We start from the raw sequence: 18,120 nt of genomic DNA on the forward strand, positions 1-18,120 counted from the left end.
GCAAATATTTCACCCTCAGAGTCAGGCTCCAGCTGATGCAGGAGTCATCAGAGAGCTCTGCAGCTCAAAGCTAAACAGGCCCAGACACAGACCACATTATATTTCTTCATTCTGGAGGAACATTAATTAACACCAAGCAGAAGCATACGCACTGCCCATTCAGGGACGGCCAGCTTTTCAAAAGTATAAATATATTACAGACTAACCAAATTTATTTTGAGGAAAACAAAACCACACACGTATATATTTGTGACAATTTCTATGATAGTGCTACCATGGAAATAATGACAAATCCCACAAGTTATCTCCTTGTTGTGATGTCAGCACTTATCAGCACTCAAACCTTTCAGCTGTTAAAACCACCTTTGAGCCAAAAGATTGTTTCCAGTCACTCTCAAACCAGCATACATACTGATGAAGATAAATTGTATCAGATAAAACATCAGTATAACTCATTGTTCTCCGACAGTCAAAAACCAGTCAAACTTTGGAAAATTTGAATGACTCACCTCTGTTGATGAAGTAGGCAGTCTTTTGTGTTTATCTGCAAAAGGAAAAAATGAGAAGTACATAATGAAACATTCCATATGATCCAACAGTACACTTTATAAGAATTAGAAATAACTTTACTATTCAGACTGTATAGTACTGTGCAAAGGTCAGAGACTACCCCTCATTTATTTAATTTCCAGTCAAAATGATTATTAAGCACAAGATGTTAATTTCTCGGTAGATATATCTGAAGTGATAAAAGATAATCCACTTGAACAACGAAGGAGAAAGTCTAAGATAAATAAGTGAAACTGGAGTTCAAAACATAACTAGTTAATACGGGAATCCTAACATCCATGCAAGACCTGGTAGACCACTAAAACTGAGTTTTTGTCCATCCTTCCACTGACAACTTAACGCTATGAGTTTAAATGGATGTGTAGCTGTCAAGAAGCTATGCAGAGAAAACGAAATGGACAAAACAGAAGAAACTCTGCAAATTAAACAAAGAAGCTGCTGGTCTTCTCAGAATAATAAATTAACCACACCAGAGTCCAGACCTCAACATCAAAGAATGTGTTTGTTTACCTGGAAGCACAAAATAAAAACAATTTGTAAGACTACACTGAAGCTGTGGATAATTATCCCTGCAGATTTCATTCTTACGTTCGTTTTAAAAAAAAAAAAAACTGTTTTTGTTTACCCAATGGCATGAAGGACTACTTGGTATGCTTAAAGTAATTAAAAAACAGATTTGGGGGAGGAAAAACTGGACTGGCTCAGCCTGTTTGGCACGCAGTGGCTCAGGAGAGTGTGTGAAAGAAACTTACACAATCTGAACCCTTATGTCTAGTCAAAAGGGGTGTAGACAGGGGACGATCATGCTTTGGGGGAAAAGCTTTTTCAACCAAATTTAAAACAAACAAAACACACAACTCTCTAATGGCACTGGTGACACAATGTTATGGCCTAACAGTGGCTGGCTGATTAGCAGAGCTCATCCTTGTCACCAGTGAATGAACCCAGTGTCACTGTAACAGCAACACTACACATCCAACAGTTAGTGTAAAACCAGTATATAGGCTCTTGGTTACCACACTTTGTAAAATCTGCTAGTTGAGGATGACTATGTATGATTTTTTTTCCCTTCCATCAACAATGAGGAATTGTGGCACAAGCTGAATTTATTTGGGAATAAAAATTTTAAAATTCTTTACCTGAAGGTAAAAAATAAATCCATTTGTAAACTTTCTGCTATATATGGACTGAACTTCACCAAAACACCAATACTGTACTACAGTGTAGCTGCATGTGTGTAACTTTACTCTGGTGCATTAATGAAGTACTGTGACTTCCCAGTCTTTGTAACAAATCACAGACAGTAAGTACACACATACGGTCACCAAACTCAGCTTAACCTCTATCTTACAATGAAGCCTTTTGAGATCAGCTCAGCAGCATCAATAAGGCCCAGTCTTACAGAGACTTTTAGAGAAGAAGGTTCAGAAACAGTCTGTCTACTCTAATAACACTGCTGCAGCAAGGAAATTGCAACACTGCTGTGTTCAGACACAGCATACTGATTAAAAAAGATGGCAGAATTCATTGGTCATCACAATATATGGATATATTATCTGTAGACATCCTATTCTAAATTCATAGGCATTAATATGGAGTTGGTCCCCCATTTACAGCTGTAACAGCTTCCACTCTTCTGGGAAGCTTTCTACAAGATTTTTGAGTGTGTCTGTGGGAATTTTTCCATTCAGAAGAATTTGTGATGTAAGACACTGATGTTGGACAAGATCGCCTTGCCCGCAATCTCCATTTTAGTTAATCCCAAAGGTGTTCGATGGGGTTGAGGGCAAAGCTCTATGTTGGCCAGTCAAGTTCCTCCACACCAAACTCACCCAGCCATGCCTTTATGGACCTTGCTTTGTGCACTGGGGCACAGTCATGCTGGAATAGAAAAGGCTCTTCCCCAAACTGTCCCCTCAAAGTTACAAGCATATCATTGCCCAAAAATGTCTTGGTCTGCTGGCACTTTAAGATTTCCCTTCATTGGAAGTCAGGGGTCTAGGCCAACCCCTGGAAAAACAACCCCATAGCATTATCCCTACTTTACCTTTACACTTGGCACAATGTAGTCAGACAGGTAATGTTCTCCTGGTATTCGCCAAACCCAGACTCATCCATCAGCATGACTCCACAGAATACCTTTCCACTGCACCCAGTCCAGTGGCAGCGTGCTTTTTATGTTATATAAATATATATAAAAAAAGAAAAGAGAAAATATATATATATATATATATATATATATATATATATATATATATATATATATATATATATATATAAACCCACAGCAGCATAAAAATGCTAAAAATGCTAAATGCCGTGCGCCATCAAACAGATGCGCCAATGCATCATATTGAATTCTGAACCCCTAATTGCGAGAGAGAGAGATGTTCTGCTTCCAGGATGGCTGCCAAAATGTACAAATGCACCAGTGGTCAGCACAACAAAACCCAAAACAAATCTAATCCAAGTGGTGAGTGTGAGGGTTCCTTCTTGTGAATAAGAAGAGTGAATAAGCTCTGCCTCAGAGAAGCCTGGAAACACGCTAATGGAGCGCAAGACTTATTTACCCAACTCAGACTGAATAATGAATACACGCTCTATAATTCTCTTTGATGGTTGGCTCAGTTACAGCCATCATGACTGCACTGGTCAAGCTTATCACCATCAGCCAGACATGGAGTATAACTGGAGTATATAGCTCTTTTGCCAGTGAGTGTCTATCTGGAGATTGCAATATTCAACTGCAGCAAAAATCTGCAGTAGAACAAAAGTTCTACTTAAGAGCAATTTTGCTGTTTAACTATGTTAAGCATTTAAATTGTTTTAATTTAAAATTTTTACAATGTGCTAATATTTCACGATGAATGAAAAAAAATCTTATTCTATTAACTTCCATTTGAATTTAACAGTGTCTTTCTTCTCCTGTGAAGTTACCATTTTTGACCATTTTACCAGACTTTGGTCCAAACATTCACTGCTTTTCATGAGGTTAATCATGGGGCAGACAAAAATACATCATGATACTTCAAGATATTTTCTCAATACATGCTTGACATATCATGATATTTCAGTTTTCTGAGGTTTGAGAAGTTTGAACAGATTAAAAAGCCAAAAAAGTGATCCCACATTAAAAAAACACTATGAAAAACTTTGAATACAGTGATTTTTCTTTAAAGTTCCACATAATGCACTGAACTACATCTAGCTAAACAGGCCTAAATACGGCCTTTTCGTAATAAACAATGCATTTGTTTAGTGTTCCTCAAATACTAATAACTTACTAATAATCCATGATACGCTCAGAGAAGCATATTGTGACATAATTGCTCACAAAAATAGTAAATATCGTCATGTTGTTCGCCCCTAGGCTAACAGTGCGGGGAAAAAGGGAGGAGAAAAGCAAGCAGTTTTGGTCTACACTGAAAGATTCCAGCCCAATTCCTTTTACACATCATTATCCTGCACTCATTCACATGGAACTTGTGACTCAGATCATTGGTTTGGCATATTATTTAAACTGACATACTGTCACTGAACTCTGGTCCCAAGAAGTCAGCCTTCAATGAATTACTTTAGGCCTTATGACTAGCCAGGCTAATCCATGCCTGTCTCTAATTAAAGGCCTTTTTTAATCCTTGAAGGCTGCTGTCTTTGAAAAATGAACAGAGTCTTGAGCTATTGCACTTTAAATGAATGTGCTTTAAAACCCAGAAATAGGGTTTTGGTTTTTAAAGGAAGAACCTCAGAAATAATGAATCTATGAGTCCGACAACCATTTACAGTACGCCAGAAATAAACAGCTACAGCACCTCTGATAGCAATTAGTAAATCACACAGTATGCCTTAAAGGCACCATAACAAGGAAAACTTCTCTTTTCAAGTGATGTGCAATCACAGAACCCAAAACTGAGGTTCTCTAAAAAGTTAATACTTCAGCAGCTACAATGAGGCCAGTTGTAACTCAAAACAGCTACATGAAAGCATGGACACACATCTATTTGGTGGCAAAATACAAAAAAGCCAGTTTATAGAATACATTAGGAATTTGCTAAAAAAAAAAATAGCCTTCACTCATGACTATATGTTTTAGGGGAAGAGGGAATGGGCTAAATTGGCATCATAGACAAAACTGAAAAACAAAACTGAAACCAGGACCCTGAGGCAGTATTTGGAAATATGAGACAGTAGACATTCAAGAATGGGGGGTGACCACCACTTTCTGTCAATGCCATGTAGATAATGGTGAGTTGGTGACAATACAAGGTGTTATTCGATACAATCTCAGCTAAAAGGTTTCTATATAGGACCAAAAAGGTTCTGTGACTTGTAACAAAAGCAATAGTCTTTTCTGATGCCATGTAGAGAGTATGCTTTAAAAAGGTTCTTTAAAGAGACATACATAAATTGTTTTTTGATCATAAGGAAGTACAATTCAACCAACATAGGAATGTATTCAAATGATTCTTAGATTGTTCATGATTCTATTTATAACTACTGCCTAAAACCCTCGATAAACCCTTTTAAAGGCTGTATGTTTTCTCTATGCATAAAAACAAGGCAAGAAATGGTTACTATACATATCTTTTGTATTAAGCCTAATGATTATTGAATTATTATAAATGATATACAGACATACTATATAAAATATTACTACTTTGAGGAAGTATTTAGTATTTCTACCTTATTACACTGTCTCATTTTATAGTGTGCATCTCCACATCTTTTCATTTTAAGGTCTAAATTGCATGCCTAAAGTGCTATATAGCCATAAAGCTCTACACACACAGAACATTTCATCATCTAAAAATGAATCATGGTGCAGCATAACAACACGTGGCAGATTTTCTCTCATCTGCATTTCGTTATAGAGGTTGTAGGGAGCCCTGTAAAAGGGGCAGCATGTGCGAGACCCCTTTGTGTTGGTCCTGCGGTGAGGTGTCACAGCTGGATCAGTCTCAGCTCCTATTGTTCATAGTAAGAAAGGTGCAGGGGTCGCTCACACAGAGCACAGACCTACACTGACCTACAGGCTATCTGTAAAACAACTATGTAAAAGATATGAGCTCTAACAAAAAAAGAAAAAATCAGGGAAAGAGCTGAAACCTGTAATAATCCTATTTGGTGTTAAACCTGCAGTCCTTTCTGGAAGCCTGTGTTCAGAGTGATGCAGTCCAGAGTTGTTCACTTTAAATAACGTGGCGGGGGAGGAGTAACGTTAGCCTACATACTGATCATTTTAAAGAAAAAACCAGCTTCACAGCCCACATGCCTATAATATTAAGTAGACAAGAGGGAATGTAGTGCATGGTAAAGAACCAACAACCCCTCAGACGACGTCCCAAGCTCTATTTTCATCCATTTCATCCTAAATTAAAGCCAGTCTGGTCAGTATTTTGGGGTTACCTGGGCTGCTCTGGTGGTGTAGGTGAACAGTGCCATCTTTACGGATCCTCACATCGCCAGGTCCCTCGATCCTTCTGGCCGGACTCTGGGCGGATTTAGCCCGGCGTCGAGGCGCTAAGAACCGGCAGCACTGATAACAAACAGCCCACGCTTGTTCTTCGTTAATCGGTTGACTGTAGAGAGTTAAAATTTCCTCCAGAGACAAGGCCTCCGCGTGGTCCTCCACTCCGTCGATGATATCTTGGCCAACCGTCGGTGAGATTAGCGTTAACGTTCCTCCGTCGTCGTCGTTGCCTGGCCGTTTGGCCATTTTCTTGTTTCTGTCCTCCGCCGCCGACTTTCCCCCGAAGAGTATCAGTCGTGGCTCGTTTTTGAGGAGAAAGAGGGAGCGGGCTTGTTTACGGTTCGCTCTGTCATTTAGAGAGCTGAAGAAGCCTCCACCTCCACCACGACAGCGTTCATTCAGCGCTACTGAATGCCAGCGCTGTGGAGTCGCTCAGCGCGCTGTTGTTTTTTTTTTTTAAACCAGTATTCGAACAAGCCCCGCCTCCTGCGCTCTGATTGGTTAGAAATTCATTCTCAGAAGGAGTCTGCCAATCTATATGCTAGATGTATATACATATTATATGCAAATCTATTAAGAGGTGTATAATTGGGAAAATGAGGGGAGAGGTGTCCCCCTTGAGGACAATGTTCATTTATTGTAAAGCAGAACCATTTCCATGCATGTGCAGGCTGATGAAATAAACTGGAAACAAACTGGAACAGCACATAGTTTGTGTTTTTATAAAATACATAGTGTTTTTATAAAACAAAAAAGCAATCTTCCTCCACTATCTGAGCACAGTGCCTCCTTACCTGGGCTAAAAAGCTGAATCTTGCACCTATTTGTCAAGTTTCACAGAATGTATAATTTATGTCACTTCTAGTCTTTGCATTTTTATTTATTGTGTTCTTAACCAAAGTACAACACTAAAATATGTTTTAAAAAGAAACTGGTGCCTCTATCTCTTCATGTCGCACTGATTCCAATTCATTTTTATAACCTATGAGAAAAAACAAACGCCAGTAAAATTGAAATGTCAGTTTTATCTATTAATTAAATAGTGATTCTTGTCTTCTCTTCTTCGCCCCTTACACTCATTCACAAAGGCATAACATAGGGGTAGCCTTCTGGGTTATGGTTAGGGTTAGGGTTAGGCCACCCCAATTATCGAAAATGGTACAGTCAATCATTATCAGTCTGCTAAAGCTAAAGCCACTGTACATCAATTTGATGTCACTAAGCCACATGAAACTAAGCCGGGCTATGGCGATGTTCCTGCGAGTTGTGCTACCTTATTGAAATGTTCTACCGTGGCACATTTTTATAGGTATGCTTGTAAATAAAACCTCTAGGTAGGACATTTCAATAGCTTAAAACCTGATCAAAAATACTACTAATAATACTTTTTCACCAGCTTTTTGTTCAAGTTTTCCTGTTCCATGTTAAATGATGCAGCAGTTGTAGCTATCACAAAAATACAGAGTGGATATTTTGTTTGCATTCCTTTCTGCTTTCAACAAACCTGTTTGATTAGACAACAAATTAAATCGGACTAATCAGATTTTGACACAATTCACAAATAAATTTTTAGTAAGCACCGCAATAGCAAACATGGTCTGGGGTCTCCTGCTGAGCCGGTCCACTTGATGTCACAGATGCTGTTCCACTGGCTAAACTTTGCTAATGTCACTTTATGAAATACGGTCTTAAATAAGCTGGTGTTACGTCGAGAGGCATTGCAGTAGCTAAACAGTACCTAATGACAACCTAGATCGGATGATTTGTCAGGGGAAACCACCTAAGTCCCCACAACAGTAATGTTTTTAATAAAGTTTTTTAAAATTTTCTTTTACAAAGCAACACCTGACTGGCTCTGAAGCATGCCTCTTAACGTTAAATGCAATGTATACACACAATAAACATGTTTCTTCTATTCTGGCAACAAATTCTTAATTTTGGCCACAAGATTCATTGGCTTAGTGGAGCTAGTGGCCTGCGCACACTTTTACATCTGCCTACCACTAGACTCTATACTTATGGGAACAGAGTCTTTCAATCCCTTAAACTATAAGTAAAAGTGAGTGGGTCCAGACTTCAATTTTTCGCTTTACATACCTTTATATTAGTTGTGTATGAGAAGTAATAAGCCTTAAACTAAGGCTTATTAGATTTAACTAGATTTGATTAAACTAATCAGATTTGTTAAAAAACAATTTTCCCTGCCAATTAGGTGTATGTTTGGTCATTAGTCCATCATTCTGACTACATAATACTTGAATCATAAAGACATCAATGTCCACTGCTACGCTGATGACACACACTTGTATATATCGACCAAACCAGATGATAAACTTCAACATAATAAGACTGTGTAAAAGACGTAAAAAACTGGATGTCAACTAACTTCCTCCTACTCAACTCAGACTAAACAGATGTTCTTCTTCTTGGTCCAAAAGCTGCTAGAAACAAACTGTCTCATTTAACACTTAAACTTAATAGTTTCTTAGCTGCAGTGCATCTGTAAAAAACCTTGGATGCATCAGGTGCATCTGTAAAAAACCTTGGTGTCGCGATAGATCCTGATCGGCCCTTCAATCCACATATAACCTCTATATAAGTCTCTACAGGATGCAGAAAAGCTAGTTCTTGCATTTATTACCTCAAGGCCTGACTACTGTAATGCCCTGCAGTCTGGATGTTCAGCAAAGCCTTAACAAGTTTCATCTAGTCCAGAACGCTGCAGCCAGAGTCCTTACAAGAATGATAAAGTTTGACCAAATCAGCCAAGTTTTATCAAACCTACACGGGTTGCCAGTTACACACACGATGATGATAATGGACTCAGGACAACACACATGACGAAGATAATAATGATCTCAGGACAACACACATGATGATGATGATGATGGACTCAGGACAACATATATGATGACGATGATGGACTCAGGACAACACACATGATGATGATGATGATGGACTCAGGACAACACACATGATGATGATGATGATGATGATGATGATTATGGACTCAGGACAACATATATGATGACGATGATGGACTCAGGACAACACACATGATGATGATGATGATGATGGACACGGGACAACACACATGATGATGATGATGATGATGATGGACTCAGGACAAACATATATGATGACGATGATGGAGTGTTACTGGTTTTCCAACAATGATTTAAATAATTTCAATACTGGTTTTATTACACTTTGTCATTCTAAGAACATCATCTTGTGTGTGTGTGTGTGTGTGTGTGTGTGTCTCGTTCAGTTTAAGAAAATGATAGGGCACTTCCTGTGAAAAAAAAATTAATTTGCATTATATATTGTCTCTCAGATGAGGAGGATTCTCTCCTGAAACAGTGGAGTCTTTATACAGTGTGACTGCAGGGGGCAGGAATGACCACTTGAAGCATTTGAAATTGCAACAGACAGGCCTTTGAGTTGTATTAGAAGTCTGAGGTGTACAGGTCAGACACGCATCCCCTCAGACGCACAAACTGTGGTCTGTCTGTCAGTATTTGATGCTCCAGGAGGTTGTGGAGGTGTCCAATCTCCATACATGCTTTCATGTGGTTCTTCTTAAACAATGGGCTCTTTTTGCAGCCCTTCCATAGAGGCCGGACTGTGGTGGCCTCCCTCACCAGTTAGTGTTTTCCTGGGATGCTTAGTTTTGAGGGCAAGCCTTTTTTACAAATAGTCTGGGTGGTGAAATGCAACTTCCACTTAATTTGTATGGATCCAGTGGTTCTCAATTGGACATCTAAACACTTATTTTATTGCAATGTTTTATTTAGGCATTTGAATCACTAATAATAAGTAAAACTAAACACATAAAACTAACAGGTTTCAATTCAGAGTTTACAGTACTATATACATATGCATTATGAACTGATTCATCGGTGGAATCTTTAAGAAATTGGCAGCCAAAATCCCCAAAATTGTTAAGTATATTTTAATATTTTTTTTAAGTTAAAACATTAACAAACTGTAATTTCTAATAACCAGTCCCTAAAAATGAGCAGATATCAGTTTAGAGAGTTAGCATTTGTCAGTGTAACCAAATCATAAGTCAAATTCAACACATGAAATGATCATTTTCAAGTAGTTCATTAACAGATGCAGGTTCAGAGTTTATTATACTACTTACTTACCAACTATAAAGTGATTTAACTGTAGCATTTTTAAGCAAGTGGAAGACACAATCCTCATATTTTAAATATAATTTAATGATTGGTAAAACAAAATTCGGTGTCATGAAATTCAAGGGTACCAAAATCTGGGACATGTGTGTATTAGAGAGAGAAAAAAAAATACAGAAGATTTAAGAGATCATTTTTGTCCTTGTTTCATGGATTAATTGCACTTTTTACAAAAATTGTTCTGAAGGATAGTGTAAAAACAGATTCACATCATGAAATAAGAGCAAGATTAGATAGAATATATGTGTTTGTGTACCAGAAACTTTGTTTAAATGTTTAAAACAAAAACAAATAACTTTTCAAATGAAAATGGAAGCAGTAGAATTATGAGTAGTTCACCAAACACACAAAATTTACAACTAATCTCAATTCAATTTACACAATCTTTTAACAATACTGTGCAACAGGTGCTTGTCTGAAGTGCATTTTAAGTATGCAGTTTTTAATTACCTGAAACAAAGTCAGGGAAAAATTACAAAAGCATCAGAAAAATGTAAAATATTATTTATTGCATGTATTGTGCGTAAAAGGAAAGACTCTTAACTGATATCTGTTCATTTTATTTTCTCAAATTCAAATTATTATTTAGTTAGACTAACAATTATGAGGATTTTGACCATAAACTACTTAAAATGCTAGAGTAAAATGACTTCATAATTCATATGTATATAATGTAAACTCAACTGATGGTTTTATGGACTACTTATTGAAAATGACCATTTTACAATGTGTACTGACAAGTTTGGGGATTTTGGCTTACTTAAAGATTCTACAATAGAATCACTTCATAATTCATATTTATATAGTACGATAAATATTGAAATCGATATCTGTTGGTTTTATGGACTATTTATTGGAAATTACCATTTCATAATGTTTTAGTATTTTAAATTGTCATTAAAATATAGAACTGTGGGGGTTTCAGCTGCCCATTACTTAAAGATTCTACAGATTCTTGTTTATTTTTAGTTTTATTTTATTTTATTATTCCTGCTTTTTGTGACCACTATAGGAGAGATGCCATTCGAAATTTCATTGTACATAAGTATAAAGACTATTGTTTTATTTATATATGTAATATTGCTACTATTACAACATATTTACATATATACATATATTATTTGATATCCTGTATTATTTAATTACATTGATTACAATAATGATAAAATGTATATAGTATTAATTATTTCTAAGATTCAAAAGTTTAAATGAATGTTTTCAACAATATAGAATCCAAATGGTTTTGGAGGAATGTATAAAATGATTCTAGTCTGTTCGTCTTGTGCAGCTTCACAGCTTTCAGATCATCAACAGGAATCTGCTGTAAATAAAAAAGAAAGAACCACTGAAGAAAGAGAGATTTATGTTTTTATAGCACATATATTGCTGGCCTCACAGATTGCAAGCAGATACTGGAGCGCTGGCTCAATAGTGGCCTGCACTCACTGACTGATTAATTAATGTCATTCTGAAATAACATTAGGCCTAGTTTTTGCTGTGGAAAAAATGTCATGCTTCTAATTCAAAAATAAATCGTCACCTAATACAAAACAGAAACCAATTAAACACCAAGAACAGCAGAGAAAGGTACAATCTTTCATTAAAGATTAAGGCTTCACAGATGAAAGCGTTAATCTGAGCTGTCCGGTGCCGCAACTGAAAAAAACAGGAAAAAAGCAGCCCTTTTGTACTACTTTGGAGAGGTTACCCACCCCCATTACCTCATCTCACCTGATCCCTCTTACCATCACACGCTACTCTGACTATACTGGATTCTATTATATCTGTAACAATTTTGTACCTTTTACGTACACTTTGTGTTTTTCAGTTAGCCTCGGCCTTCTGTGACAAATACCGTTGTTTTTCTTCTAAAAGTGCTGTGACAACCTTCATTAGCCATTTCAGTTCATTTCAATTCATTCATATACCCTTACATGAAATAATAATCACTGGCCTTGTGTTATTACATTTGATTACCATTATCTATAATTCAAAACACACTTTAAGGGGCCATGCTGTTGATTACATCACATCAATTCACATCTTCATTGATCAAGAAAGTAAAAAATAAGTTAGAATCTATTGACTATCCCTTAAGTGTGACTAAACAGGTTATTCCTGATTGTCACCGAACAAGGAAGTGTTAAAATATGGTTTTTTTTTTACATGAAATGGGTAAAAAAATAAAGTTATGGTCCAAACTAGCACTGTGTGAGTGCACAGGCCAAAGTTAACCCCAGGTCTCTCTGTGTGTGCGTGCAGGCCAGGACCCTTAAACAGTGGCCAAGTGTCCCTATCATAGATACAGTTTATGTTCAAGATGGTACCAAGCAGCCATTTCCAGGCCTGGTTGAAACATGTAGCACTCCAGGACAAGGCACACACACAGAGGCCTGCACACAGAGAGAGAACCAACATAGCATAGGGTAATAAACAATTGAATCAAATCAACCATTAACTGATGTGTTTCTCTTCCAAAAGACATTCTTACTGCTATATAGTTAGAACAGGATCCCCACTGGATGGAACGGGAAAATTCAAACAAGCAGCTGGTGAAAAGAATTTTCATGGAGGGTTGAAAGATATGATATGAGCAGGTTGCTCTATTTCTGCTTGACAGCTGAGTAACATTCATTTATTTTTGCAGCTTCATAAAACCAACAGGTCAGTAGTGTTTTGTCCCATTTGCTAATGTTTGTGATAGCTAATCACAACTGCTGCACCATTCATGGTGGAACAGGAACATTCGAAGAAGAAGCTGGCAACAAAGAAGCTAAATTCAGCCTCGTAGTTTTAACACTGGTAGTATTTTTGATAAGGAGTTTTAGGCTTTTGAAACGTCCTACATAGAGGTTTTATTTATGGGTAAACCTATTAAAATGTGCTGCAGTAGAACATTTCGATAAGGTAGCACAACTCATCAGAGCACCGCTATAGCCCCCCTTCGTGTCGTGTGGCTTAGTGACATCAAATTGATGTGCAGTAGCATTAGCTTGCATGTAGCGATACTAGTATTACGGCACTTTAATGACCTTCTAATTAAGAGGATCCAGTGATATTCAGGAGTAAAATATACACAGGACAAAGCATATCGGGTTCTGTTTTTTTAACACAGGGTGTGAGGCTATTTTTAGAAAAGTCCATTTATTCTGGCCATAGAGAAATGGAGCTTAGACCCGGATGTACGACTGCAGTGGCCTATGGGGTGCATTGGTTGTACACTACTTATTGTACTGCATTATGGATTGTTTGACTGAATCTTCGGCGCTATGTTTTTGGACACCACTACAAAATGGCAGAACCCCAAAATAGTGCACTATATAGTGAATACGGCACAATTGTAGACACAGCTTAGGTTGTACCTGGTCGCCCTATTTTAAAGGTTCTAGTTACACCACTGCTTACTCAGGCCTTAAATTTACTCACACAAATTTTTGATGATTTATGTTTTGTTGGTGGGCTTTTTGGTGGGCTTTGGAGCCTGAGCATTTTTAGACTAAAGAGATCCAAACAGAAGAACAGAGCCTAACTAAATTCAGTTCCTACAATGTACTGAAAACTCCCACGACAGCTCCAGTTGCTGAAAAATTAAGCGTTTTTTTCACAGACTACTTCGTACTTCTGCCAGAGAGCTTGTACAGAGAAGAATTTCAACTATGTGATGTCTTCCTGGTTTCTCAAACGCTAGAGGGCGCTCCTGAGTGAGTCCAGGATGAATGGGTTAAGATGGAGCATTTGAGCAAAACATCAAACATTGCTCAAACATTTTTAATGTAAAAGAATACAATCATTTCCTGAACACAGAACAGCGTAAAACATTTTAACACTGCTATTTTTAAGAGCTTTTAAACCCGAGTTATAGGAGTTTAAAACAGCGCCTCATGTATGTCCATGATGTGTGTTAGCGCGAACAGCTAATGAGCTGCTCTGCTCGCCAACCAATCAGCACTCACTAGCTGCTATCCTACTGTCCAAAACCCGTTTGCTGTAGAAATAAAGAAACATATAGGTAAGTTTTCTTTGTTTTTTTGTGAAAAACATCCTTTCTACTTTTAAAATTAAAGGGAAGTTCTGGGCGAGTGATTAGAAACTATTTTGACTTTTCATTTTTAGCCGTTTAACTCCATTTTCTCCCATTCATTGAGGACTCGCTTGCGGGCGCCCTTTGGCGTTTTGCAGTCCTGTTTTTGATATAACGGAGGAAATAGGAAGTGGCCAGGCTCCTCATAAACCAGCTCTGCTTGTTCTTTTGTTTGAACAAGTTGTTTAGTTTCTGCATTTTTGATAGGGCATGTTTTTACAAATGATTAATAGGCAGGGTTTCTGAAAGTGAAGAACCAGCCAAACCTAACACAGGAGCCCGGGCTTGTGGGAATACAGGTGGATTCAAAATGAATGCCCCCAGTGCTTCTATAAAGAGCACTGATATGACAGTGTTGTGCACATGGACAAAAACGCTGGCAGGCTTTCCACAGTAATCACACGTCAATTTAATCATTTAATTAACTATTCATTAAACAGAGGAAACTTTTCAGGTTGGTTCAGCATGAAAATATTAAAGGTTATTTACAGAATGCTTGTATTTTTTTTCTAAAATAAAATTTCAGCTTGAACTGTAATTCTATGTGTAAAAGAGCTGAATAATAAACTGACTAAAGTTTTAAAAATTGAAAGTTGATCTCATTCTTTGTGCGCCATCTGGTGGACAAACGGAGAATACACACACATCTTTTTTTAACAAAATCTTGAAATTCAGCTCACACGAGTGCTCAAACTACACTGTAATTTGTAGTTTTCACCACAGCAAACACAAATTGACTAGATGTAGTGTAATAAGAGGTTAGCAATGATCACCTGTTACACAGCCAGAAAACGATCTTTTGTATTCTACTGTGTACAATGAGAATGGAAATAAAACATTTAGAATTAAATGTTTATCAAAATATCAAATGTTAAAAAAATTCAAAATATTCATATCACGTTATGACATGTTATGATATTATTCCGATATCTGTCTATACATTTAAGGAGGACAGCAGGCCTACAGCCTAAATAAAAGACCAAAGACAGTAGATGTGGCTGTTTAAAGATTTTGGACATTTAATAGACATTAAACAAAGGTAATCCAGTAAAACATTACAACAATAACATGAGATCTACTGTATTTTTCAATGTCTGCCATTATGAATCAGTCTACATTTGCTGGGAGACACTGAATAAACATTAAATAGTTAACGCCCACCTTTCAGCCCACCAGGAAAATAAATTAATGAGTAAATAATCATGCATGCAGGTTGCGAAGCCAGCCTCATGCTACTCACAGTATGTTCAGTCCCTTGGATTTGATTAGAGATATTGTGCAAAGCAGCTGGCCCATGACATTAATCAATCAGTTAATTAATTAAATTACACTTTCCCCCCAAAATAAACCATATTCCAGTCTCCATACTTGAACAGCCTTCTTCAAGTGGCTTAACTTTATCATGGCACCATTACAGTAACCCCTCCTGTCAGAGTCTACACTGGGGATCATCTCAGTCTTTAACTTTCCTTTCCCTTGGCTGCATTAACAGCTCATTTAACTTGACTGAATCCCTTTGCATTGCTCTCCTTGTCATGTGCGGCTGAACTCTCGCCGTTCGGCATCGCTGAGTGTGAGGCCACCTCACTGCCTGACGAAGTATCCTTTGAGGGAACAGTCACTTCCTTGGACGTTCTCCACTTTGAGTCATTTGTTTGCTGTAAAAGGACAAGACGATACAACAGTTTCAAATGATCAGGAAGCTGCTGCATCTTTCTGCTAATCAAATGTGGACACAGCTGCTCCTCTGAGCAAATCATCAGTTTACTTAGAGCTTAGTACACGTGTTATGCATTCTGGCCACATGGACAAAACACTGTCAAAGCTTTCTAAAGAAAGAGTAGAAGCTACCTCCGGGCAGCCACGGCGAGACCTTCTCTGCTGATTTGTGCAGGTGCTGGAGGCCAGCGGCTGCTTCCCACACTGTGTGCCTGCATTCACCATCCGCCTCTCTTTGAAAGAAAGAGATGATCGAGGCTCTACGCCTCTGCCTATGGAGCGAGTAAACACACAACACTTAATGACTAAGCCTAATACCACAGGTCCAAATGAGAGACACCACAGAAACACAACAGAAGCACAAAGGGGGGTTTTCATAAAGTAGGATTTCACAGTTAGTCAGATAACTAAAAGTTAGGCCTATCTGATACTTGGACGAAGTAAGGGCTGCGTTCCTACTGGACAATCCTCACTTGGGGCTTAAGTTATCCACCTTACTGAGAAATCCAGCTTTGTGAATAAGCCCCCATGATTAGTCAGTTAGCTGGATAACCCAAGTCCAAAGTGTGCACTGTCCATTAGGAGTGTCTCTTATCTCTCCTACTGGAAAGACTTAACATTTGCTTAATGTTATCCAGACAACCAAGATGCCCTTTGTGAATTAGCCCCCATAACTTGTCAGTTAGCTGGATAACTTAAGCCCAAAGTGAGCAATGTCCTTTATCTCTCCTGGATAGACTTCATATTTGGCTAAGTGAGAAATCTTGGGAAATACCTCGCAGTTAGCTGCATAACTTAAGCCCAAAGTGAAAATTTCCATTAGGAATGCCCCTCATATCTCCTATTGCACAGACCTGACATCTGGCTTAAGTTATGTGACTAACTGAGAAATCCTGCTTTGTGCAGCACCTTCCAGAAAAGCTCTCAAACACAGCTTACATGAGCACGTTATTTTTGGCACCTGTCATAATAACATGTACATGCACATTCACATTCCCACACATCAGGTCACTGATCAAGACCCTTTGACATCCAGGCTACCTGCCACTTTGCTGTTCTCCTTCGAGGCCCCTCCGCTTTCTCCTCCGCAGCCCGCGTGGCTCTTGCTGCTGCTGCCGCCATTAGGCGTTTCAGCCTCGGTGCTGGTGAGCCATGTCGACTCGGTCTCTCTGGTCCAGCTCTCCGGATAGCGCGGTTCGATGGCATCTGCTCGGCTTCCACCGCAACCCATCGGCGAGCGAGCAAAGAGAGCAAAGCCTAAACCAGCACTCAGATCATGTGAGCTCCGCGGTGGGTTCAGTGAACGGTCCTCCTCCTGGGCTCCAGTGTATCTAACACTGTACACGACCACCACAGTGACCAGGTTGAACTGAGCATCGCTGCTGCGTCACTGAGGGTGGAGCTGCGAGAGAGATGGGCTAAATCTGACCCCAGAGCATCTTTCTCTCTGGCTTTATCATCCCTCCCTGGCTGAAGGTAGAGTGACCTATTTCCTTATAAAGCTTTTAAAGGTAGCTTTTATATTCGTTGTGTCATTTGACAGTGTTTCATGAGCAGTTATGTGTTTTAAATGTATTTATTTATTACATTTTCAAAATGTTTTGCAGTGCTACACGTCACTGTTTTACTTGTTATTGCTATTTTGTTTTTTATTATTTTTTATTTTAAGTGTTGTTTTTAAAAAAAAATAAATTCTTACTTTCGTTCTTTGCACAATGCTTTTATTTTCTCTAGTTTGGTTTCTTTTCTAAAGGGACTTTTATTTGAGTTTAAAGCACATTGTTGGACTGTAAAACACACTGCATTTTAATGTTGTCTGTGCTATATAAATAAAGCTTTATTATTATTATTATTATTATTATTATTATTATTAGCAACATTGCACTACAGTGATGCTCATAAGTTTACATACCCCAGGCTGAATTTGTAAGACATTTACCATTTTTTAGAAAATACAAACAAAACATATCTCCTATTCATCATCACAGAAATGTTCATGCATCAAATTAATCATAATAACTGAAATTACAGTCTTATTGTCTGAAAATTGTTAAAGTGCTGGGTTTGGTCCTCTTGTT

At 38.0% G+C, this 18,120-nt stretch overlaps 2 protein-coding genes across 5 annotated transcripts in view; both read right to left on the minus strand.

The window, feature by feature from the left end:
• The window catches only part of spire1a (spire-type actin nucleation factor 1a), a 56,065-nt gene extending 49,585 nt beyond the window's left edge, over positions 1 to 6,480 (minus strand). For all 4 annotated transcript variants that reach the window (XM_036566277.1, XM_036566276.1, XM_036566275.1 and 1 more), the window contains exons 1-2: positions 5,977 to 6,480; positions 510 to 544 (exon numbers count right to left, since the gene is read on the minus strand). In XM_036566277.1, the coding sequence (XP_036422170.1) occupies positions 510 to 544; positions 5,977 to 6,286 (345 nt within the window). In that variant the 5' untranslated portion in view covers positions 6,287 to 6,480. The remainder of the gene's footprint in view (positions 1 to 509; positions 545 to 5,976) is intronic.
• An 8,836-nt stretch (positions 6,481 to 15,316) lies between these two features.
• On the minus strand, positions 15,317 to 17,444 carry si:ch211-215i13.3 (brain and acute leukemia cytoplasmic protein). The gene is made up of 3 exons (XM_036565650.1): positions 17,084 to 17,444; positions 16,175 to 16,314; positions 15,317 to 15,981 (listed from the first exon to the last, which is right to left on the minus strand). The coding sequence occupies exons 1-3, from the start codon at positions 17,271 to 17,273 to the stop codon at positions 15,817 to 15,819; spliced, it is 495 nt and encodes a 164-aa protein (XP_036421543.1). The 5' UTR covers positions 17,274 to 17,444; the 3' UTR covers positions 15,317 to 15,816.
• Positions 17,445 to 18,120: the final 676 nt, after the last annotated feature.

The sequence above is a fragment of the Colossoma macropomum genome, unplaced genomic scaffold (genome assembly GCF_904425465.1).
Source record: "Colossoma macropomum unplaced genomic scaffold, Colossoma_macropomum, whole genome shotgun sequence".
NCBI lineage: Eukaryota > Metazoa > Chordata > Actinopteri > Characiformes > Serrasalmidae > Colossoma > Colossoma macropomum.